Source organism: Myxocyprinus asiaticus, chromosome 7 (assembly GCF_019703515.2).
Source record: "Myxocyprinus asiaticus isolate MX2 ecotype Aquarium Trade chromosome 7, UBuf_Myxa_2, whole genome shotgun sequence".
NCBI lineage: Eukaryota > Metazoa > Chordata > Actinopteri > Cypriniformes > Catostomidae > Myxocyprinus > Myxocyprinus asiaticus.
Window position 1 is genome coordinate 27,134,961 of NC_059350.1, and position 22,847 is coordinate 27,157,807.

At 38.7% G+C, this 22,847-nt stretch overlaps 1 protein-coding gene across 2 annotated transcripts in view; it reads right to left on the bottom strand.

Annotated features, from left to right (window-relative positions):
* Positions 1-1,216: 1,216 nt before the first annotated feature.
* The window catches only part of cars2 (cysteinyl-tRNA synthetase 2, mitochondrial), a 40,499-nt gene continuing 18,868 nt past the window's right edge, over positions 1,217-22,847 (bottom strand). For both annotated transcript variants that reach the window (XM_051702502.1, XM_051702501.1), the window contains exons 14-15: positions 2,573-2,797; positions 1,217-1,977 (exon numbers count right to left, since the gene is read on the bottom strand). In XM_051702502.1, coding sequence (XP_051558462.1) covers positions 1,915-1,977; positions 2,573-2,797 — 288 coding nt within the window. In that variant the 3' untranslated portion in view covers positions 1,217-1,914. The remainder of the gene's footprint in view (positions 1,978-2,572; positions 2,798-22,847) is intronic.

Genomic DNA, 22,847 nt, shown 5'->3' on the forward strand with positions numbered 1-22,847 from the left:
AAACAAAGTTATACACATCTGGGATAGCATGAGAGGAGTAAACGAAGAGAGAATTTTCATTTTTGAGTGAAAACTGACCACCTAATCAGGTCATACTAGGCTAAAATAGACCTTTATAATTTCTAAATTGTGTTACAGTATAGTTTCTTAACTCTTTAAGTTCTTAGTATCTATCGATCTTCTGACTCGACAGCTTACCAGAAATACCCGAGTTACAGGCCTTGGGATACACTCTGCTTAAAAATTTGAGAAAAACACTAGTTTCGGACAAAACTGGATTTGTGAAAACTTTCATGAATTGATTTTACTCATTTGGTTTCATGCATATTGACATTGTGAAATATTAATGATCTAAGCCATAAAAGTAATAAAAGGTAATTGTAAAACAGAAGACCTAGACAGGTCAATACAGGGCTCAAATAGGCCTTCATGATTTTTGAAATGTTTCCCAGTTCAGTAAATATCGGTCTACCCTTGTTTAAAATTCTGAGTCAACAACTTAGCAGAAAAATCAGTATTTAGGGACTGGGAGGCCATTTTCATGAAACTATAATCAGGGGAAAACACTAGTTTCAGACATCAGAAGTAATTGTGTCAGTGACAAGTGAAATACAGAAACTCCATTTCAGAAATTTTCCCTCGAATATATTTTATTTATTTTTCCCCTTTTTCACCCAATTTGGAATGCCCAGTGCGCTTTTAAGTCCTCGTGGTCGCTTCAATCTGGGTGGCGGAGGATGAATCCCAGTTGCCTCTGTGTCTGAGACCATCAACCCACACATCTTATCACGTGGCTTGTTGAGCGCATTGCCACGGAGACATAGCACGTGTAGAGGCTTCACGCCATCCACCGCAGCAACCACGCTCAACTCACCACGTGCCCCACCGAGAACGAACCACATTATAGCGACCATGAGGGGGTTACCCCATGTGATTCTACCCTACCTAGCAACCGGGCCAATTTGGTTGCTTAGGAGACCTGGCTGGAGTCACTCAGCATGCCCTGGGATTTGAACTAGCGAACTCCAGGGGTGGTAGCCAGCGTATTTTACCACTGAGCTACCCATGCCCCCTCGAATACATTTTTACTCAATTGACGGATAGGTTTAGGGCATTTCACCCAGAAACTGGAGCTCACACATGCCCTTATGTTCAATAATAATAATAATAATAAACCTTATCAAAAGACATCAGTTAGTGATGACAGAGGTCCATCTTTTTTTATCTTTAACAAGTTCTAAATTTTATTAGACTGCTACCATATTGACAAACATGCATAACTTTGTAAAATCACTTGTACAGCTTTTCCCCGTTGTTTATACCATATTGTATCATTTTCAGTACATTTTCAAATATGCCATGAAGTTCAGTGTTCAAAAATTCTGAATACCACTTAAAAAATTTAAAATTAAGACACTGAACAATTAGCCAGTTCTTCACGCTCCAAATACATCATGTAAATAGCAGTTACTAGCTGTAGATCAGTTATGATGATCACATTCCATTTATCAGCCAGTGTGTTAAATGAGAATCCTATACTCAACTCAGTAATTTCTGTTTCAGAATGATTGTGAAGGGGTTTAGCACAAATTATCAATGTCCAATTAACTTTAACATAAAGCACATATCATAACAGAAGCTATTTAATCATAGGTTGCAGGATACAGTTGATTCATGAACAATTACAATAATTATCATCAGATGATATACATATTGTGGTTATGATTATTGATTGTTCCAGTTTTAAATGCACTGTAGAAATAATAATGTGCTTTGTTTTTGTTTTGTACCAAAGGCAAGTTAAACTGCAGCTTGTTTAAAGATTCATATGAGAACCATCATCTTTAGATCATAAGACAAATTGACAGCAGTTACATTTTTTGACAAGTGGTATTAACCGCATGTGTCAAAGTTCTAAATCTTCCTTGTCTCTCCTCCCATTCTTGTAATCTCCCACATCGAGTTTGTGCCTCTATCCTGTAACCGAGAGAGAATTTTTTTTTGCAGGGTAAACCACAATGAGCCTTAAAATGTGCAATCAGGTGACTCCACACAGGCATGCACACAAGCACATACACAAAACTCCTAAACAGCACACAAAGACATTAAGCTTTACAAGCTCTTACAGGTTTTAAAGGATGAATACATAATGTGAAGATGTGCATTATGGGTAGGTACACATATTTCAGTGATTGTTAAACAGTCTGAGGAGTAAGCTCTAGTTTGCTAGTAATGATAAGAAGCCCAATTAGCTACAAAATTAACTACTGTATGTTTTCAGGTTTTTATGAAAATATTACATATGAGTGTCCATAATACTTCCTATTTTTGGCATTTTTAATCTTTATTAAATAGGAAAGTGGAGAGGGAGATGGGAAACAACAGTTAAGAAAAAAGGGAACAGGATCAGGAAAGGACCTCATGCTGGTACTCTAACTCGGGTCTCCCATGCTGCTACTGCACTATCTGAGCACAAGGCTACAACACCAACTATCCACCATACTTTCAAATAACTATTAACATTTAATTTACCGTTAAAGTTTCTGCTGCAGTTAAGGGAATGAAAATTTACCTTAATATGGACTCCAAGGGGTGCTAGATTTTTCCGTAAGGCATCACAGGCCTTCAGTAAGGGCACTCTGTCAGGACGAGGATGCCTCTTCTTAATTTCTGTGCCAGTCTGAGGGTCCAGCGGAGCTTGGTCTTCCACCAAAAGAGCAAATCTACGGACCTCACTCCGAAAAAGGACCAACTCCTCCACTACATTATTCAAAACTCCTGAAGAATCATGGACATCCTAAGGGACACATTGTAAAATGCACTGCAGGAAATTAATTAAAACAAGGACAAGGATGTCAAAGCCTAAAATATTTATTGATTTCTATTCTATCAATAGAAAGGAAAGGTGTACTGTTGTTTTGTGTTAGGCCAGTGGTTCTCAAACTTTTCAGGCCAAGTACCACCTTTGATGTTCAAACTTGGATGACCACCACCTAGTCACAACAATGGTCCCTCTAATTTTTCAGCAATGAGCAAATTGCATCTGTTTGAGTCTGAGCACAGGCAATATTCCTTTACTCACAAATTCTGCAGCCCAATTCAAACACAACAATAGAAAATGTGTTTTGGAATTAGATCTTAAAACATTTCCCATCTGGCTAGAAGCACTTGAAACTCTGTCAGACTTCACGTTTTTACAATACACCTTTACAGACAGGTTACATATATCATGCTCAAAACGGAGTCAAAAGCAGGCCACTCTTAAAGCTTGCCCTTAAAGGAATGTTCCGGGTTCAATACAAGTTAAGCTCAATCTTAAGCATTTGTGGCATAATGTTGATTACCACAAAAATGAATTCCGACTCGTTCCTCCTTTTCTTTAAAAAAAAAAAAAAAAGGCAAAAATCGAGGTCCAGTGAGGCACTTGGAAGTGAATGGGGCCAATTTTTTAACGTTAGAATACTCACTTTTTCAAAATCATAACCACAAGACATAAAGGATGTGTGTGTAAACATTATTTTAGTGTGATAAAATCACTTATAAACCTCTTCTGTGTAAAGTTATAGCCAATTTTACAACTTTATTACCACGACAACGTAATGTTAACGAACTAACCTAAAACTCTAAAATGACAGTAAAAATTACTATTTAAACAACTTTACAGCTCAAATACAACATTTCTAACAGAAGAATTAATGAAAGTAGTTTTAATAAAATTATAAGCTTTACATTTCTGTGTTAAAACCCTCTAAAAATTGGCCACATTTTATTGTCCCCACTTCCATTGTAAGGACCTCACTGTAGCCTTTTTTTTTTGTTTTTTTAAAGAAAAGGAGGAACGAGTCGAAATTATTTTTGTGGTAATCAACATTACGCCACAAATGCTGTCGATTTAGCTTAACTTGAATTGAGCCCGGAACATTCCTTTAAGAAATCAAGTGTCTAGATGCTTACTTTGAGGACAAACAGAATGAGATCTCACCTTTTTTGTTGATCTCCTAAATTTTTCCCTGCTCTCTTTTTAGCGTGCAGGTTAAAACTGCGGTAAGTGCGCATACAAGTCATTTTATTTATTAAGCAAATTTAAAGACAAGACGATGATCCAAAGTGCTGTACAATCAATAAAACATAATAATAATAATAATAATAATAAATATAGCTGCAAGCAAGCAGCAGTTATCTGGGTTCAAGCAGCATAGGGGCTTCAAGCATGTGTTACAAGAAGCACTATTTAGACAGCCTGTTAGCACCTAAAATAAAGATAAATTGCCATAATTTTCAGAACCGTCAGGTTTAGGACAACATAGATTTGGTCTTTTTAATTTCCTTACCATTATAGCAGTAAATCAGATTTATCATTTAAGAGTTATAGGCTTTTGGGTAAACTAGGCTATTCCCATATTTTTTTTAAAACCCTTTTATAGCCATGCCAAATAAAAAACTTATATATATATATATATATATATATATATATAATTATTGATCTAGGCTGTCCAGATTCTTCCTGTACATATTTTGTTGTTTTCTAATGAAAAACCTAGGACTAGTTTGTTTTGAAAAACAATCTCAAATATTTAAAGATTTGATTCACACACCAATGGTCCTTGAGGCAAAGTTGTTGAAAAGAGGAGATCTATCATATGATATGAATAACGTGTCTGTGTGAAACACCACATAATATACAACAACTTACACCCATGTTAAATGTGATAGTAAACAGGCCCTCAATATTTCGTTCCGATCAGCCTTTATTAAACCTTGTCTAATTATTGCTGAAAGTTTATTGGTCCATGGCGGCCATGTTTCTCAATATATGCAATATATGTCATCATAGACCTTGATGGCACCTTGAACAAAGACAATGCAAGCAAAATTTATAGCCGACCAGAGAAACGGTTCCATAGTTATTGCTATTATTAGGTTTGTCATTGGTATTGCACCACCAAGTGGCCGAGACACACAATTTTTCAAGTGTCCTTAATTTGGTGAAAATGTGACCCTCGAGGCTACAGGGATCCAGCTTTGGGGCCCCTGAGCTTTCCAAATTTGAGTAGCTCTGCCTTACGGTTTGAGCGTTTTGGGGGAGAGTAAAGCTGGCATCACACTAGCAGACTCAAAACAACTCGTTTGCAGACTTTTTTGCTGAGATCTCGCTCTCTTCAATCAGAGGTGTGACACACTTGCCGATACAAAATGGTGGAGGGAGGACACACATACCAACTCACTGCAACGCTCTCTCTGATTCCCTGTCACGTGGAGCTTGCTGAAATAGCAACAGGAGTACCGTGTAAGCATAAACAACTGTAAAGGAGTGAATTAGTTAGTGATTCATGGAGAAACCTTTCCTTGTATAAGTGTGTGATTGTGTATTTATCCCCTCAAGGCTTTCCATAGAACGCATTATATGCAGCTTTCAGTGAGTAAATTACGTAAAAAAAGGGTATCCGCTTTTTGATTTCATTAGTAATTTTTGTAGGGAAAAACAGAAAGAAAAAAAACGCTTGGTGACAGAATCATATGGATTACAATCAGCGTTCGTGATGATATGCAGTTGAGTGCGATGAAGACGTTCAGACCAGCCTGACATCTCGTCAGTTCTTCAGTAAAGAAGCTCACTGGTCACTTGAACACAAGAGCCCGCCTCGGCGACCGCACGTTTTTTTTTTTCTAACATGTTGGATACTTTTTTCCATTGCTGGAACCATTAGGCCCTTTCCCACTGCAGGTACTAAAGCCCGTTTTAGGTACTTTTCCCCAGGACTAGTACTTCGTCACTTTCGCACCTGAGGAACTATGGTTCCTGGGAGCCGTTTTTGGGGGATTTTTAGCTCCTACTCTGAAATAGGTTCTTTTGGGGCATAGAGGGACTGTAGGAGAAGCTGCAGCCTGTGATTGGTCAAAAACCTATGACACACAAATAGCTTTGAGAATTTGTAAACAACTAGCTGCTAGCCTGCTACTCAGAGAACTGCGCTAATTTTACAATTCCTTTAACAGAAATTAAATAAAACAAAGTATACGTTTCACATGACACACTTCGAGTTATCGCACCTGTACTGTTTGTACAGTGACTATACATAAAATAATGTGATTTCTGGATTACTACATAAACATTTTCCTGGGATGGATATACATCATCAGATGTTTATCAAGAGTGGGTAACTGAACTGAAATTTGTAATGAAATTTAGTTTAAATGAGGGAAGTATTGTGTGCCTGTCACTGTGTAGTTAACTTGCATCAAGACGTCTTTAAGTCAATGAGTATTTCAGTACAGTCATTTATGTTGAGTCATAAAAGCCTTTCATTTTAAAAGATTGTATTGATAAATAGGTTTATAGTGCTTTCAATATGTTGTCCACTAAATTCAGTGCGTGCTGCCTCCCCTATCTTCTCACTGCGGCTGCAGCAGCACAGATCTCCGCACGCACAGCTCTTGCGCCCAGTTTAAACTGTAATCTGAAGACACACTGCGTCTAAAAACAGGAAAATTCTGCCTTCGGGGGCTGTATAAGGAGGTAGGATGAAATAAGGTGCTTTTTAAACTGTTCACTATTTCAAAAATGCTGTCGTTTAAACCATTAACTGATTAGGCAGCTGCTTATGTTTTTGGATGCAGCCAAAGCTCGTGTAAAACAGCCCTAAAAAAAAGCTCAGATCCTGCCGTCCTCCGTCGGTGTTGTTGATTTTGTTGTTGTTGCTACTGAATCACGCATTCCAACCCGGCAGAAGAAAAATGGTTGATACTAGATGAGGTCACTACGTGGTAACCATTTGTGAATGCAAATGCAACAGGGGAAAAGTCTCCACGGGTGTTCCATTTCTTGTAGGAGTTCTCACCTAGAAAGTTAAAGGAAAAGTACCAGGGCTGTAGGTGGGAAAGGGCCTATTAACTCACCACAGAGTCCAGATGGTCAAGAGATTAAAGACCTCCCATTGCCAGACGCTAATGAATGCATCGTCTCCCTCCATCTGGTCGGTGATTAGGTTAATGAAGCTAACACCAGAAAATCACTCAAAAAAATTGGCTGGTGTGATACCTGTTTAAGGATGGAGAAGGTCACGAATGTATTGAGGTGCAAGACCAAAATGGGCCTTATAAACAGAGAATTTCAAAATCAATCGAAGACATTGAAGGTAACTAGTGAAGAGAAGCCAGTAATATGATCCCTCTTTTTTTGCCCCGTTAATAATCTGGCTGCAGCATTTTGAACAATCTGTAAACATAAGGCAGATTGAGACAGGCCAGTGTACAGAGAATTACAATAGTCCAACCTTGATGTAATGAGAGCATGGATCACAATTTACAAATCTTTAATAGAGATAAACTGTTTTAGTTTTGCAGTGGATCTCAGGTGAAAGAAACTTCACTTAATGACAGCACAAAATCAGTTTATCAAAAAGTAGTGAGGAGTCAAAAATTAGGTTATTGACATGCTTATGTATGTTGGAGTAAAGTGGACCTAACTGGGCTTCAAAGGCAGGGGAGGATGTGGGAGAACCTAAAATGACAGCTTCAGTTTTATTCTCATTAAGCTGCAGAAAATTATTTGCCATCCAACAATTGATGGTCTTCAAGGCATTGATAGAGATGAGCAAAAGAACAGCTACAGTCTGGCCTAACTGAAAACATAAATTGGGAGTCGTCATAGTGATATGAGAAGTTATATTTCCGAAAAATGGAGCCCAGAGGAAGCATATAAAGGGAGAACAATAAAGGACCTAAGATGGATCCTTAGGGGATACCACAAGATAAGAGGGCCAATGTGGAAGATAAATTCCCTTTGCTTACCAAAAGTGTCCTCTCTCAAATAGGATGCCAACCATTGCCAGACCAGACCCTGGATGCAGACCATGCACTTAAGGTGTCATAGAAGGATGCTGTGGTCAATGGTGTCGAATGCAGCACTCAGATCCAATAAAACTAAAACGGCATATTAGTCAGAGTCAAGAGAGAAGTGGATGTCATTAGCAGACTTTCAGCAGAGCAGATTCAGTACTGTGTTAAGTTCTGAAGCCAGACTGGAACATATCCAGGATGTTAAAAGTATTCAAATAAGAGTAGAGCTGAGAATAGATGACTCTCTCCGGAATGTATAGCTGGATTGTGACAGAATGTTTGTGGTGTTTCATACAGACACATTTTTTTTTTTTTTAGCAAAGGCTGCACTATTGCATGTTTAAAGCTAACCATTTGCTAAGGAGCTATTGATTATGGCTGTCACAGACTGACTAATAGCAAAGTCTTTCTAGCAAGTCAATCCAATGTTGGCCATCTTTGGAACGCTCTTGGGAGGTTATTTCCAGTCATGCCAGCGCAGCTCCTATCTACTTGAATGGAGAAAGACTAAAATCTCAAAAAGGGTTGGTCAAGATTACGATCAAAGAGCATATTTCAAAATCAACAATTAAATCTGACAATACTGGTTATCATAAATTGTGATTCTTTAACTCATATTAGTGTTGTCAAAAGTACCAGTACTTTGGAACCAAGATGATGCTAAAATAAAAAAGATGTAACAATACCAGTGTTTCTGTAGTACCAAGCACCGACTCAATCCAGTAGCAGCGCAGTATGACTGACACACGACTGCTTTAAAATGCTCATTTTGAGTACGTGATCGGTTACTCCTTTCACTGAAATGGACAATTAATCAAATTAAAATCGTGACGTCCTAGTGTGATTATTAAACTGCTAAAGGCTGTAATCTTAGTGTGGAAGAGATGCGTACTTTGAATGAATGTATAAATCCGACCGCTCATACACTGGAAACTCCACAGACATCGAGAATCATTCACTAAATGTTGTATCAGATGAAAGAGCAGAGCACTAATCTACTGTGAACCATGCAGCACATGTAAACTATATATTTATATAATTAAATCACAGCATTTGCTCTTTAATCTCTCAACTCAACTTTATATAGCATTTAAAACAATAGAGTTGACCAAAGTGCTTCACAGTAATAAAATTTAAAAAGTAACATTTAAAAATTACCATATAAACAAACACAAGTAATCTAAAACACAAAACACAAACACTCCAAAACTGTGTCCTACATTTAATTTGTTAGACTCAAAGGTCAGTGTAAAGAGATGAGATTTCAGACGTGACTTAAAAGTCTCTGTGTCGCAAACTGTTTATCTGGAAAGTGAAGATTAGGCAAAAAATACATGTCATAAAAGCATGTTTCAAAATATAAGCTAGAGCCATGAAATTGAAGAAATTCTGACAAATATATTACAACTGTATAGTAAAATTTAATATTCACTGTAATGATAATAATAAATAATAATAATAATCAAGCATTATATCACAAGCAAGACTGCTGTTGAATAAAAGTTTGGGGGAAAATGCAATGACGTTGAACAGTTCTATTTTCACTTGTTAAGTTTTAAGAATTCCTTTAACCATTTTGATGATTAAATTAAATGACACTAAAACATGGAGTTCTGGAAAATAATAACAAAAAGGAAAACATGATTTGGTAAAGAATAAAACATTTCAGTAGGGTGCTACTTAAAAACACTTAAGCAATGCATCCTTGATTGAAAAAACTTGAAGGAAACATGCATTTCTTTTACTTTATTTTTTACATTGAAATTTAACTTTTTAAATAGGCTAAACAGGTGTGTTTAATAGCACATTGTCATATTAGCATATTTATGCTGTGGTATCGAAATTGGTATCAAGAACCGCGAAATATCACTGGTATCATATCGACTACTGAAATTTTGGTACCGTGACAACACTCACTTTACGGCAAAATTTTCCCGGCTTGTATAGCTAATGCGCATGCGCGTTCTAGAGTTGATTGCCAGGTGATGTCTGTATCTAAAAGGTGACTGGCTCTTTTACCTGTAAGGCGAGACTTCCTTTCTACATCCGTTGCCTGCTGGGCACTAGAGATTCTTGGTTGGGCATTCCAATTTCTCCCATTCATTTTAATAGAAGTGGCCCATCTCTGCTAAATAATCTCTGCTAATAGTCACAAAGACATCTTTTAAAAAGATGTGCAGTAATAACATCCAGCTTACAACTTGAAGATTTCATACTAGAAATTAAACCAGCTAGCTGGGATGAAGAGACTAGTTGAAAGTGACTTAAACAGCTAGGAGGGGGGCTGATAACAGAGATTTCAAAAGGAACAGAATTAATCTCTTAATTTTTTAACAGGTCTCAGAAGCATCATCAGGAAAAACAACAGCACTGGGATTTAAAGTAAATTGTATTAAAAAATACTTTGGACCTACAGTTGAAGTCAGAAGTTTATATACACTTTTTTTTAACCACTCCACAGATTTCATATTAGCAAACTATAGTTTTGGCAAGTTGTTTAGGACATCTACTTTATGCATGACAAGTAATTTTCCAACAACTGTTTACAGACATATTGTTTCACTTTTCATTGACTATATCACAATTCCAGTGGGTCAGATGTTTACATACAATAAGTTAACTGTGCCTTTAAGCAACTTGGAAAATTCCAGAAAATTATGTCAAGCCTTTAGGCAATTAGCTTCTGATTAGTCGACTGGAGGTATACCTGTGGATGTATTTTAAGGCCTACCTTCAAACTCAGTGCCTCTCTGCTTGATATCATGAGAAAATCAAAAGAAATCAGCCATGACCTCAGAAAAAAAAAAAAAAAAAAAAAAAATTGTGGACCTCCACAAGTCTGGTTCATCCTTGGGAGCAATTTCCAAATGTCTGAAGGTACCACATTCATCTGTACAAACACCATGGGACCACGCAGCCATCATACCGCTCAGGAAGGAGACGCATTCTGTCTCCTAGAGATGAACATAGTTTGGTGTGAAAAGTGCAAATCAATCCCAGAACAACAGCAAAGGACCTTGTGAAGATGCTGTAGGTAACAGGTAGACATGTATCTATACCCACAGTAAAACGAGTCCTATGTCGACATAACCTGAATGGCTGCTCAGCAAGGAAGAAGCCACTGCTCCAAAACCCCCATAAAAAAAGCCAGACTACAGTTTGCAAGTGCACATGGGGACAAAGATCTTCCTTTTTGGAGGAATGTCCTCTGGTTTGATGAAACAAAAATTTAACTGTTTGGCCATAATGACCATCTTTATGTTTGGAGGAAAAAGGGTGAGGCTTGCAAGCCGAAGAACACCATCCCAACCGTGAAGAATAAGGGTGGCAGCATCATGTTATAGGGGTGCTTTGCTGCACTTCTGGTGCACTTCACAAAATAGATGGCATCATGAGAAAGGAAAATGATGTGGATATATTGAAGCAACATCTCAAGACATCAGCCTGGAAGTTAAAGCTCGGTTGCAAATGGGTCTTCCAAATGGACAATGACCCCAAGCATAGCTCCAAAGTTGTGGCAAAATGGCTTAAGGACTACAAAGTCAAGGTATTGGAGTGGCCATCACAAAGCCCAGACCTCAGTCCGATACAAAGTTTGTGGACAGAACTGAAAAAGCATGTGCGAGCAAGCAGGCCTACAAACCTGATTCAGTTACACCAGTTCTGTCTGGAGGAATGGGCCAAAATTCCAGCAACTTATTGTGAGAAGCTTGTGGAAGGCTACCCAAAACGTTTGACCCAAGTTAAACAATTTAAAGGCAATGCTACCAATACTAACAAAGTTTACATAAACTTCTGACCTACTGTGAATGTGAATAAAAGCTGAAATAAATCACTCTACAATTATTCTGACATTTCACATTCTTAAAATAGTGATCCTAACTGACCTAAGACAGGGAATATTTTCTATGATTAAGTGTCAGGAATTGTTAAAAACTGAGTTTAGGAGGAAAATGGACGCCATGCAAGGAGCAGACGTGTGAGCGACGAGCTCTGCGCACTTTGCTGAATTTTTGATTATTCTCATGTTATAATCTGGTGAAATTTGATACACCCAGTTACACATTTGTCCTTTGTTGCAAAACATGGCAAAGAAGTCAAAATCCTCGGGCTCTGGAGATATTAAAAGACACTTACTTGTTCAGGATGAAAGCCCCGACAGGCCTACAGACCGGGGACTCGATTTGGATGGCGCGACGAGAGAGGAGATCCAGCATCAGTTGTCCAACATGTCGATGATGTTGATGAAGATTCTTGCTGACTTGGAGGATCTCGCTGTAATACGTCGATCGATCACGGCGATGGAAATAAAATTCTCTGAGTTAGGTACAAGAGTGTCTGATGTTGAAAAACGAATCGATTTTCTGGAATCTTCGGAGAGGGAATTATCCGCTAATCCGCCCGTGACCAAAGTTGATTTGGAACATCTCCTTGAAAAGCTTGAAGATCTTGAAAATAGAAGCCACAGGAATAACGTTCGAATTGTTGGAATTCCTGAGCATGAGGAGGGCAGAGATATGGTGAAATTCCTGGACAAGCTTTTCCCGAGTCTGTTCGACATAACAGGCCACAAGTTGGAAATCGAGCGAGCTCACAGAGTGCCAGCTCACAGATCTGCTGAGGGAGATAGGCCCAGATCGATTCTGGCCAGATTTCTGAGATCATCCGATAAAGATCTTGTGTTGCGCCAGGTGAGGAGTAAAGGGAAGCTTTCTTGGAAGAACCATAATGTTTTCTTGTTCCCAGACTTTGCGAGTTCGACAAGAGAGAAACGCGATCGGTTCAAGGAATGTAAGAAACTCTTACATCAGAAAAAGATCTTGTTTGCTCTGATGTTTCCTGCCAAACTGAGAATAGAAACGATAAACGGTCGCAAAGTATTCACATGTCCAAATCTGGCAATGTCTTTTATAGAATCAATGTCTGAGTAAACCATTGGATGTTTCTCATGTGAGTGGGCCTGACTCGCTGTACCTAACTCTTGAGGAAGCTGGATGAAATTTTGGGTTTTTTGCATTGGCTCCGCCGTGCGGCTGGAACTTGTTTTGTGAATAACACTTTTCCTTAAAGAAACTTTTGCATTGATGGAAGATTACATTTGCATTGAAGTTCCCGGCCAGTTGAGAGTGGACACTACGGATGACCGCAAAATATTTACATGCTCACACAAAGGATGTCTTTTATAAAGCTGACGGATTATGTAAGTCATGGTATATACTTTTATGCAGCCTCCGAGTGAATTGACTTGACCATCCGGCGAACCGAGATGCCGGTTTTGTTTCTTTTTGTATTGGTTCCACCTAGCGGCTGGAGCTTGTTCTATTGAACACTCATTTGGAACAGCTGTGGATTAATCTGTTCGTTCTTCGTGCTTATTCCTCCTGCTGGCTGCAGTTTGTTTTGAGTTTTTTTTTTTTTTTTTTTTTTTTTTTTAACGGGACATTTGAATGATTACGTCATCCGCTGAACTCATAACAGCTGACTCATTGAACATTCGTTTGTCTGTCCGAGGAATCTGAACGGTTTTATATCAGCTGGAATTTGTTTTGTGGAAGATCACATCCTTGAGACAGTTCTGTGAATGAATCCACACATTTATTGTGTTCATTCTTCCTATTAACCGGGTTTATTTCACAAAGTATTTTCTGTAATGTAATTTTGCCTCACAAAATTGAGCAATCCGTGGAAAAGTTGTCATGGGGACTTGTGGACGTTCATGGACCTTTTGAGTTTAGAGGGATTGACGCCGGTTGGCGCTGTCGTGCGCGGGGTTAATGCGCACGTTTTTCTTTTTTCTGTTTGTTTTGTTCTGGGGGATGTTCGGGGGTTGATTGTTTCACTAATGGGGAATGTGGTCTTCATAATTTTGTTTTTCACACACAATTTTTTTTTTTTTTATTATATCAATATGTCAAATGTTAATATGAGTGGATTGTCTCTCTCCACATGGAATGTAAATGGGTTGGGGCACCCCATAAAAAGAAGGAAGGTTATTACTTTTCTTAAACGTAACAAATATGATATAGTGTTTCTTCAAGAAACACATCTCTCCCCACAGGAAGCTGAAAAATTTGGGAAGATATGGGGTGGACATGTTTTCTTTAGTGTTGGCTCAAGTAAGAGCAAGGGAGTCATTATATTGATTAATAAACATTTACAATTAAAATTTCTCAAACAGATTAAAGATAAATTAGGAAGAGTAATTATTGTTTTAGCTGAAATTCAAGGGCAAATTCTGATTTTGGCTAATATTTACGCACCTAACGTTGATGATCAGGGCTTTTTTATAGATCTTGAAGGGATGTTGCAAACCGCTGGCACCCCTCATGATATAATATTGGGAGGAGACTTTAATCTTTTGATGGATTCAGTCCTTGATCATAGTGAAGCTAAAGTGTGTAAACCTCCTAGAGCAACATTGACACTTCACAGGATGTGTAAAAATCTTGGTCTTTCAGATATTTGGAGACATTTGGACCCATCCGGTAGGGACTATACATTTTTTTCATCAGTCCATAAGATTTATTCTAGAATAGATTTTTTTTTTATTATATCCAAATCCCTTATTTCATCTGTTGTTGATTGCTCAATTGGAAACATTTTAGTCTCAGATCACGCCCTGGTGAGTTTAGAGGTGATGCCACATATAGAGAAAATCATATAGTTGGCGCCTTAATGTGTCCCTTTTACAGAATCCTGATTTCCAACAAATGTTAAAGACTGAAATCAATGTTTATATGGAGACCAACTGGTCCTCAGTATCCTCTGTGGGCGTGGCTTGGGAGGCACTTAAGGCGGTTCTTAGGGACCGGATCATACAGTATGCCTCATTCATCAAAAAATCAAAAGCACGAGAACTTGTGGAGTTGGAAGGCAATATTAAAAGTGCCGAGGCAGAGCTGAAGCGCCGAATGTCATCTGATGGTCTCAGAGAATTAACCCGATTGAAATATAGATATAAGACTATTTTGTCACGGAAAGTGGAGTTTTGGTTATTCAGGGCAAGACAGTCATACTTTGAGTCGGGGGACAAAGCAGGGAAGCTTTTGGCTAGATATATAAAGCAGAGAGAGTCTTTTTCTACCATTCCCTCAGTGAAATCTGCTGGTGGTGAACTATTCACCTCAGCCATTAATATTAATAATGCCTTTAAAGAATTCTATATTGATCTTTATAGTTCCACGTCTTCATCTACTGATGAAGATATTAGAAACTTTGAGGAACCATTAGATCTTCCTAAACTGACGATTGAGCAAAAAAACTCTTGATTCTGAGATAACCTTGGAGGAGCTTAATGAGGTAATTACGTCCCTACCTACTGGCAAGGCTCCGGGGCCAGATGGTTTTGCCGCAGAATTTTTTAGATCCTATGCTACAGAATTGGCCCCACTTTTGTTAGAGGTTTATATGGAATCATTAAAGAATGGAAAGCTTCCTCCAACCATGACACAAGCCCGGATCAGTCTGATTCTTAAAAAGGACAAAGATCCAAGTGAGTGTAAAAGTTACCGTCCAATCTCCCTGATCCAACTAGATGTAAAAATATTGTCAAAAATTTTGGCTAACCGATTAAGTAAAGTTATGACATCTCTTATCTTATACATATAGATCAGGTGGGATTTATTCAGGGCCGTAGCTCTTCTGATAACATCAGGCGTCTCATCAATATCATGTGGTCAGTGGCGAATGATCAATCTCCGGTCGCTGCCATCTCACTTGACGCCGAAAAGGCGTTTGATATGGTAGAATGGGATTATCTTTTTAAGATTTTGGAAATGTATGGGTTCGGGAGTACATTTATTGGTTGGACTAAGTTACTTTATAAACACCCTGTGGCAGCGGTACAAACAAATGGATTAATTTCAGATTATTTTACTCTGGATAGGGGCACTCGACAGGGTTGCCCTCTTTCCCCATTATTGTTCTGTCTTGCCCTGGAATAATTAGCAGCTGCGATAAGAAAGGTGGATGATTTTCCAGCGGTGACAGCGGGAGGTGCAGCGCATAAGCTTCTGCTTTATGCAGATGACATTTTATTATTTGTCTCTGAACCTACTAGATCTATGCCTTGCCTCCACATAATTATTAATTCCTTTTCCAAGTTCTCAGGATACAAAGTCAATTGGTCTAAATCCAAAGCTTTGGCGCTGACAGCATACTGCCCAGAAACGGCTTTCCAGCCGGGCGCTTTCCAGTGGCCCAAACAGGGCATTAAGTATTTGGGGATTTTATTCCCAGCAAATTTGTCCGATTTAGTTAGAGTTAATTTTGACCCTTTAATAAAAAGCGATGTCAGCAGGTGGGCTTCATTACATTTATCTATGATTGGGAAGGTTAATATTATTAAAATGAATTGTATTCCAAAATTCAACTACCTGCTTCAGTCTCTCCCTGTAGATGTCCCCCTCTCTTATTTCAAGTAATTTGATAGCATAGCGAAGTCCTTTATTTGGAATGGTAAGCGCCCCAGGTTAAATTTCAGTAAGTTACATAGGCCAATTGACAGAGGAGGGCTAGGCCTACCCAAGATTTTGTTTTATTATTATGCGCTCGGTCTTAGACATTTGGCTCATTGGTCGCTTCCACCTGAGAGGGCCCCTCCCTGGTTTTGTATTGAAAAGGAAGTTCTTGCCCCTATCTAGCCACTGCATAGCCTTTCGATTAAACTAGCCGGAGAGGTTAAGTCGCATCCCGTTATTTTGCATTTGCACTCGATATGGACAAAAGTGTCCAGAGTGTTTAATTCTGATATTTATTTAAATGTTGCCTCGAGCATATGGCAGAACCCTAAACTATGTATTAATAAGTCCCCTTTTTGTTGGTCAGATTGGATTGTGAGGGGGGTTAATGCACTTGGTGACCTATATGAGGGTGGAGTATTGAGATCTTTCGAAAATTTGGTTCAACATTTTGGCATTCCCAGATCTCAGTTTTATAAGTATTTACAGCTTCGCCACCTACTCTGCACTATTTTTGGGAGTGGCACGCACCCCCCTAAAGCGGCAGGTGCTTTGGGAGAGGTGATTGCTGCTTTTGGAAAAAGCCATGAAGCATCAGTGTATTACTCCCTACTAATTCAGAGTCTGGGGGATGAAGCCTTGACTTCTTTCAAGAGAGTATGGGAAAAAGATTTGAATTTGGTATTGGAGGATTAAGGTGGACTAAGATTCTTAAAAATGTCAAGTCTGTATCTAGAGATGCAAGGGTTCGCCTTATGCAATTTATGATTTTACATAGATTTTATTGGACCCCCTCTAGATTATATAGGCTTGGTCTTAAAGACACACCCACTTGCTGGCGATGCCAGTCAGAAGTTGGAGACACTACCCATGTCTTTTGGGGGTGTGTTAAGATCCAGGAGTTTTGGTTGAGGGTTCAGAGGTATTTGTGCGACGTTTTGAACACTCAGGTTTTGCTTTGTCCCAGACTCTGTATTTTGGGTGATGGAGCGGTCATGCATTTAGGGGACAATCATATAAAAAAATTGGGTTATGACCAGTCTCATGATCTCATAATTTTAAGGGGCTGGAAGTCAAGTGGAGCACCTCTTTTTCGGAGTGGTGTGTGGAAATGGGGAGGGTAGCTGCATTTGAAGAGGCGGTAAGTAGAAGGCTGGGGTTGAGGGACTTATTTGCTAAACAATGGGGCAAATATTTAGTTTTTTGGGGGGAATCTCGGGGAGGGGATGTGGAGAGTGTAGTTTAATCATGTATGTTTATTTTATTTATTTGTGTATGTGTGTGTATATATAATACAGTATCTCACAGAAGTGAGTACACCCCTCACATTTTAGTAAACATATTATATCTTTTCATATGACAACACTGAAGAAATGACACTTTGCTACAATGTAAAGTAGTGAGTGTACAGCTTGTATAACAGTGTAAATTTGCTGTCCCCTCAAAATAACTCAACACACAGCCATTAATGTTCAAACCGCTGGCTACAAAAGTGAGTACACCCCTAAGTGAAAATGTCCAAATTGGGCACAATTAGCCATTTTTCCTCCCCGGTGTCATGTGATTCGTTAGTGTTACAAGGTCTCAGGTGTGAATGGGGAGCAGGTGTGTTAAATTTGGTGTTATCGCTCTCACTCTCTCATACTGGTCACTGGAAGTTCAACATGGCACCTCATGGCAAAGAACTCTCTGAGGATCTGAAAAAAAAAAAAAGAATTGTTGCTCTACATAAAGATGGCCTAGGCTATAAGAAGATTGCCAAGACCCTGAAACTGAGCTGCAGCACGGTGGCCAAGACCATACAGCGGTTTAACAGGACAGGTTCCACTCAGAACAGGCCTCGCCATGGTCGACCAAAGAAGTTGAGTGCACGTGCTCAGCGTCATATCCAGAGGTTGTCTTTGGGAAACAGACGTATAAGTGCTGCCAGCATTACTGCAGAGGTTGAAGGGGTGGGGGTCAGCCTGTCAGTGCTCAGACCATACGCCGCACACTGCATCAAATTGGTCTGTATGGCTGTCGTCCCAGAAGGAAGCCTCTTCTAAAGATGATGCACAAGAAAGCCCGCAAACAGTTTGCTGAAGACAAGCAGACTAAGGACATGGATTACTGGAACCACGTCCTATGGTCTGATGAGACCAAGATAAACTTATTTGGTTCAGATGGTGTCAAGCGTGTGTGGCGGCAACCAGGTGAGGAGCACAAAGACAAGTGTGTCTTGCCTACAGTCAAGCATGGTGGTGGGAGTGTCATGGTCTGGGGCTGCATGAGTGCTGCCGGCACTGGGGAGCTACAGTTCATTAAGGGAGCCATGAATGCCAACATGTACTGTGACATACTGAAGCAGAGCATGATCCCTTCAGAGACTGGGCCGCAGGGCAGTATTCCAACATAACGACCCCAAACACACCTCCAAGATGACAACTGCCTTGCTAAAGAAGCTGAGGGTAAAGGTGATGGACTGGCCAAGCATGTCTCCAGACCTAAACCCTATTGAGCATCTGTGGGGCATCCTCAAACGGAAGGTGGAGGAGCGCAAGGTCTCTAACATCCACCAGCTCCGTGATGTCGTCATGGAGGAGTGGAAGAGGACTCCAGTGGCAACCTGTGAAGCTCTGGTGAACTTCATGCCCAAGAGGGTTAAGGCAGTGCTGGAAAATAATGGTGGCCACACAAAATATTGACACTTTGGGCCCAATTTGGACATTTTCACTTAGGGGTGTACTCACTTTTGTTGCCAGCGGTTTAGACATTAATGGCTGTGTGTTGAGTTATTTTGAGGGGACAGCAAATTTACACTGTTATACAAGCTGTACACTCACTACTTTACATTGTAGCAAAGTGTCATTTCTTCAGTGTTGTCACATGAAAAGATATAATAAAATATTTACTAAAATGTGAGGGGTGTACTCACTTCTGTGAGATACTGTATATTTTATTTTATGTAAGTGTATGTATGTGTATATATATATATATATATATTTATTTAATTTTTTTGGATTGTGTGTGTTTTATGTGGGACCACAGGGGTGTTCGTTAGGGGTCAGGGTGGGATTGTATTAGTAGGGTTTAAATGTAAAATGTTGATTCATTATATATGTGTTGAGTTTTTTTTCATTGTCATATGCACATGAATCAATAAAAATTAATTACAAAAAAAAAAAACTGAGCTTAAATGTATTTGGTTAAGGTGTATGTAAACTTCTGATTTCAACTGTATTAGCATTTTCAGCAGTTAGTTAACTGGGAAATTTTTATTTGGCCTCCTTCACTGATATTTGATAATTAATTAAACAAGCCTTTAAAATGTCATATGAAACCTGAAGTTTGTCTTTTGTCCACTTGCATTTTGCCTTTCTACAGTCTTGTCCAAGAGCATGGGTGGAGTTGTTAGCCAAAGCTAGGAGTCACCCTAACCCTTAACGGGGTAATGACATGAAATTTTGACATATAAGAGGTCATTGTACTATAAAAACATACTGCAAGTTTCAGAACTCAAAACTCCCTCCTCAAACTGCAAAATGACTCGTTCTCTACTTCCTTCACATTGTGATGTCAAACCGTGGTAGACATTTGCATCTAACCACCTTCACAACAACACAATACCTACTTTACCTAATCACTACTGTAGCCCACCCAGCAGCAGTGAGCAGTGAGATGGCAAGGAGTGAAAGCAGGTCAGTCAAGAGCAGTCAATCATAACAGTGGACGTTTACTGTCAAGTCTTAAAAGAGAAGCAGCACCAAAACGTGTGTTTGACAGAGGGTCAGAATGAGGGTTGAAAATGATCATGTTTTACAAATATTTGACTTTTTTTGAGCAAAAAACTTTACTAATATTATAAGTGATAAGTCAAGGAATATTACAATAATAATAATAAAAAAAGGCATACTATGACCTATGTAGCTCTCCTTGGCTTAAGAGGAGCAACAGTGTCTAAAGAAATAGTACAAGATTTGTTAAACTTCAACCAGCTGGTCAGTATCCATACCATTAGAAAGAGCATCTAAGGAATGGGTAAGGGATGGGTAATAATCTGCAAACAGGCTGGTGATAGAAGAGTGAATGGCACGAGAATAGTGGAGGCTGGGAGAGAGTAAGCAGTGGACATGAATAGACAGATTCAAACATAACTGAGTAGTGATCGGAAATACCAGCATCAAAAACTTCTATAACTAATCTTGAAAAGCCATTAGATAAACACAAGATCTAGTGAATGACCCAAATTATGAGAGGAACCATATACAGATTGTACAAAATTAAAGGCATAACATTTATTTTACCAGAGGTTTAGATGGACAACAAAGAAAGTTAAATGTTGAATTTTAAAATCCCCAAGAATCAGCAGTCCGTCACAGCGAAACACTAGGCCAGAGAGAAAGTCAGAGAATTGATAGACGAAGTCCTTATTACATTTATGGGACCTGTACACCAATACACAGAGCAGGATCCATAATATCAATCTTTAATAGTTGGACCTCAAAACTCAAAAACATGTCCATAGGGAGAATTCTGTTTTTAAAACAGTTTCTAAAACTAGTGCCTGAGAGCGGTATAAATCGCCAGGATTAAGCTAGTTCTTGGTCATGAATAAAAAGGACCATCGAGCGAGACAAAGTAATTTAAAATAATAGATTTATTCTTTATCAACCTTGCATCTTAATTGTAAAAGGGTCTGTATTCTTGACAGTGTTAAGTGGTGAGTGCCTCAGCAAACTCAGATTTTCTAAATTTACGCTCCGTTTCTCACCACTTGGACGGGTGGGGAAATGGCGATAAAGTGAATGGGTACTGAGACCGTCCCAATTCTACCTAACATCTCTTCATTTGTGCTATGGAAGAAATTAAGAAATAAAGGTTTGAAACAACATGAGTGTGAGTAAATAATGGCACAATTTTCATTGAGCGAACTATCTCTATCTGTTTACAGTCTGGTATTGAAACTGGGGACGGGAAGATAAAGAGATATGGTTCAGTATTGTGAAAATGCCTGGAAAAAATTGGGAAACAATCTTTGAGAAATCTTAAAAGCTCAGCAACTAGTATCAAAATCAGGGATGCAAACTCATGAAAGGTAAAAAAGGAGAGAAAATCAAAGCAGGTGTTCCAGATGAATATTTTCAGTTGATTTGTTTGATGTATTTAACACATTTGCTGTAGTTAAATTATTATTATTTTTTTTTTATTGTTTAAGCTTAAACCATTTTAAGTTATTTTAATAAGGTAAATGTAGAAAATTTGCCCCAAAAAATGTGTGCAATTAGCTTCAGAAAAGGTAACTTTAGCCGAGTAGTTCGCATCACTGCAAAATATGATACACAACGTGTGGTGGCTCCTGTTTCACTCCCTGTTCAAGCTGACAAGCCAAACAACCTATGGTATGTACGTTTCACATGTTTATGGCACCATCTAGTGGTAACTTGTGAAAAAAAGTGGTTTCAATGTTTATATCGGTCTATTTAAAATGGCGGCAGACTTGCGCGAAAAGTGACTTATGTTGGGATAAATGACAGCTTATTTTAATAAGGTAAAAGTGACAGTAATGATTATATTGTTACTGATATTTCAAAATTAATATTTGCTGAATATAAGCAACTTTTGCTTGGTTTTGTATATTTTATTGAAAACACCCACTGAAATTCATCCAATCAAATATGTTACAACAGGCTTTTGAGGTATATCTCTCAATCACCATTACATTCCATTCATGCCTACCAAAATAAAATAAAAAATCCAGAGCTTTGAAAATTCTAACATACTTTTTATAAGATACATTTAAAGTAGCCTAGTTTCTATCCACTTTTCGCGCTATTTTGTTATCGACAAAGTGAAAATGCGTACATTTTTTTGTGAAATTTGCCATCTTCTGCTTGTTTCCATTCAAATGGCCTTTTATCGATAAAAATGGTGTGCATGATGACGGCATACCTAAAAAAAAACAAAAAAAAAACACTGTCGAATACGTTTTGGTTTTAGCGCAAAAGAAATCTGCCCTGTTTCCATACAGAAATGTGAGTTTATCGCTAATTCACCTCCCAGATGTTCCTCATTTTTTTTCCTCCGAAGTTTTGGTAAAATGGGGAGAGTATTGAGATAATTCATTTAAATTAGCCAGCTTACTGTCATTTTAATTTCACAAATAAATGCAATCAGAAGACAGAATTGCAATCAAAAGGGAGCTGTTGCCCTTCTGATAGGACTGTAATATTGGTCCTGATGTTGCGTCTATCGCAGTTTACCACCGGTTCTGACCCGAAAGCGAATCATCATGGCCCTGTTCAAGCTGGCAACCTGCACCAAGTAGTGGGGGAACTTTCAGTCTTATAGTATAAGGACCATCCATCGATGTGTCTATGCGGTGTGCACAGCTATTAAAGAAAAAGTGATGCAGTCTAACAGTGTTTGATACATTCCTGATATTCAATAGGCTATTTTGAACAATCATCTAAAGCATTGCCATCACAACTGCATTATGTCCAACATATTTGTCCAGCAACTTTTAACGACCAGTTGAACTTGATTGTCATCTAAAATTAATTTAATGTCATA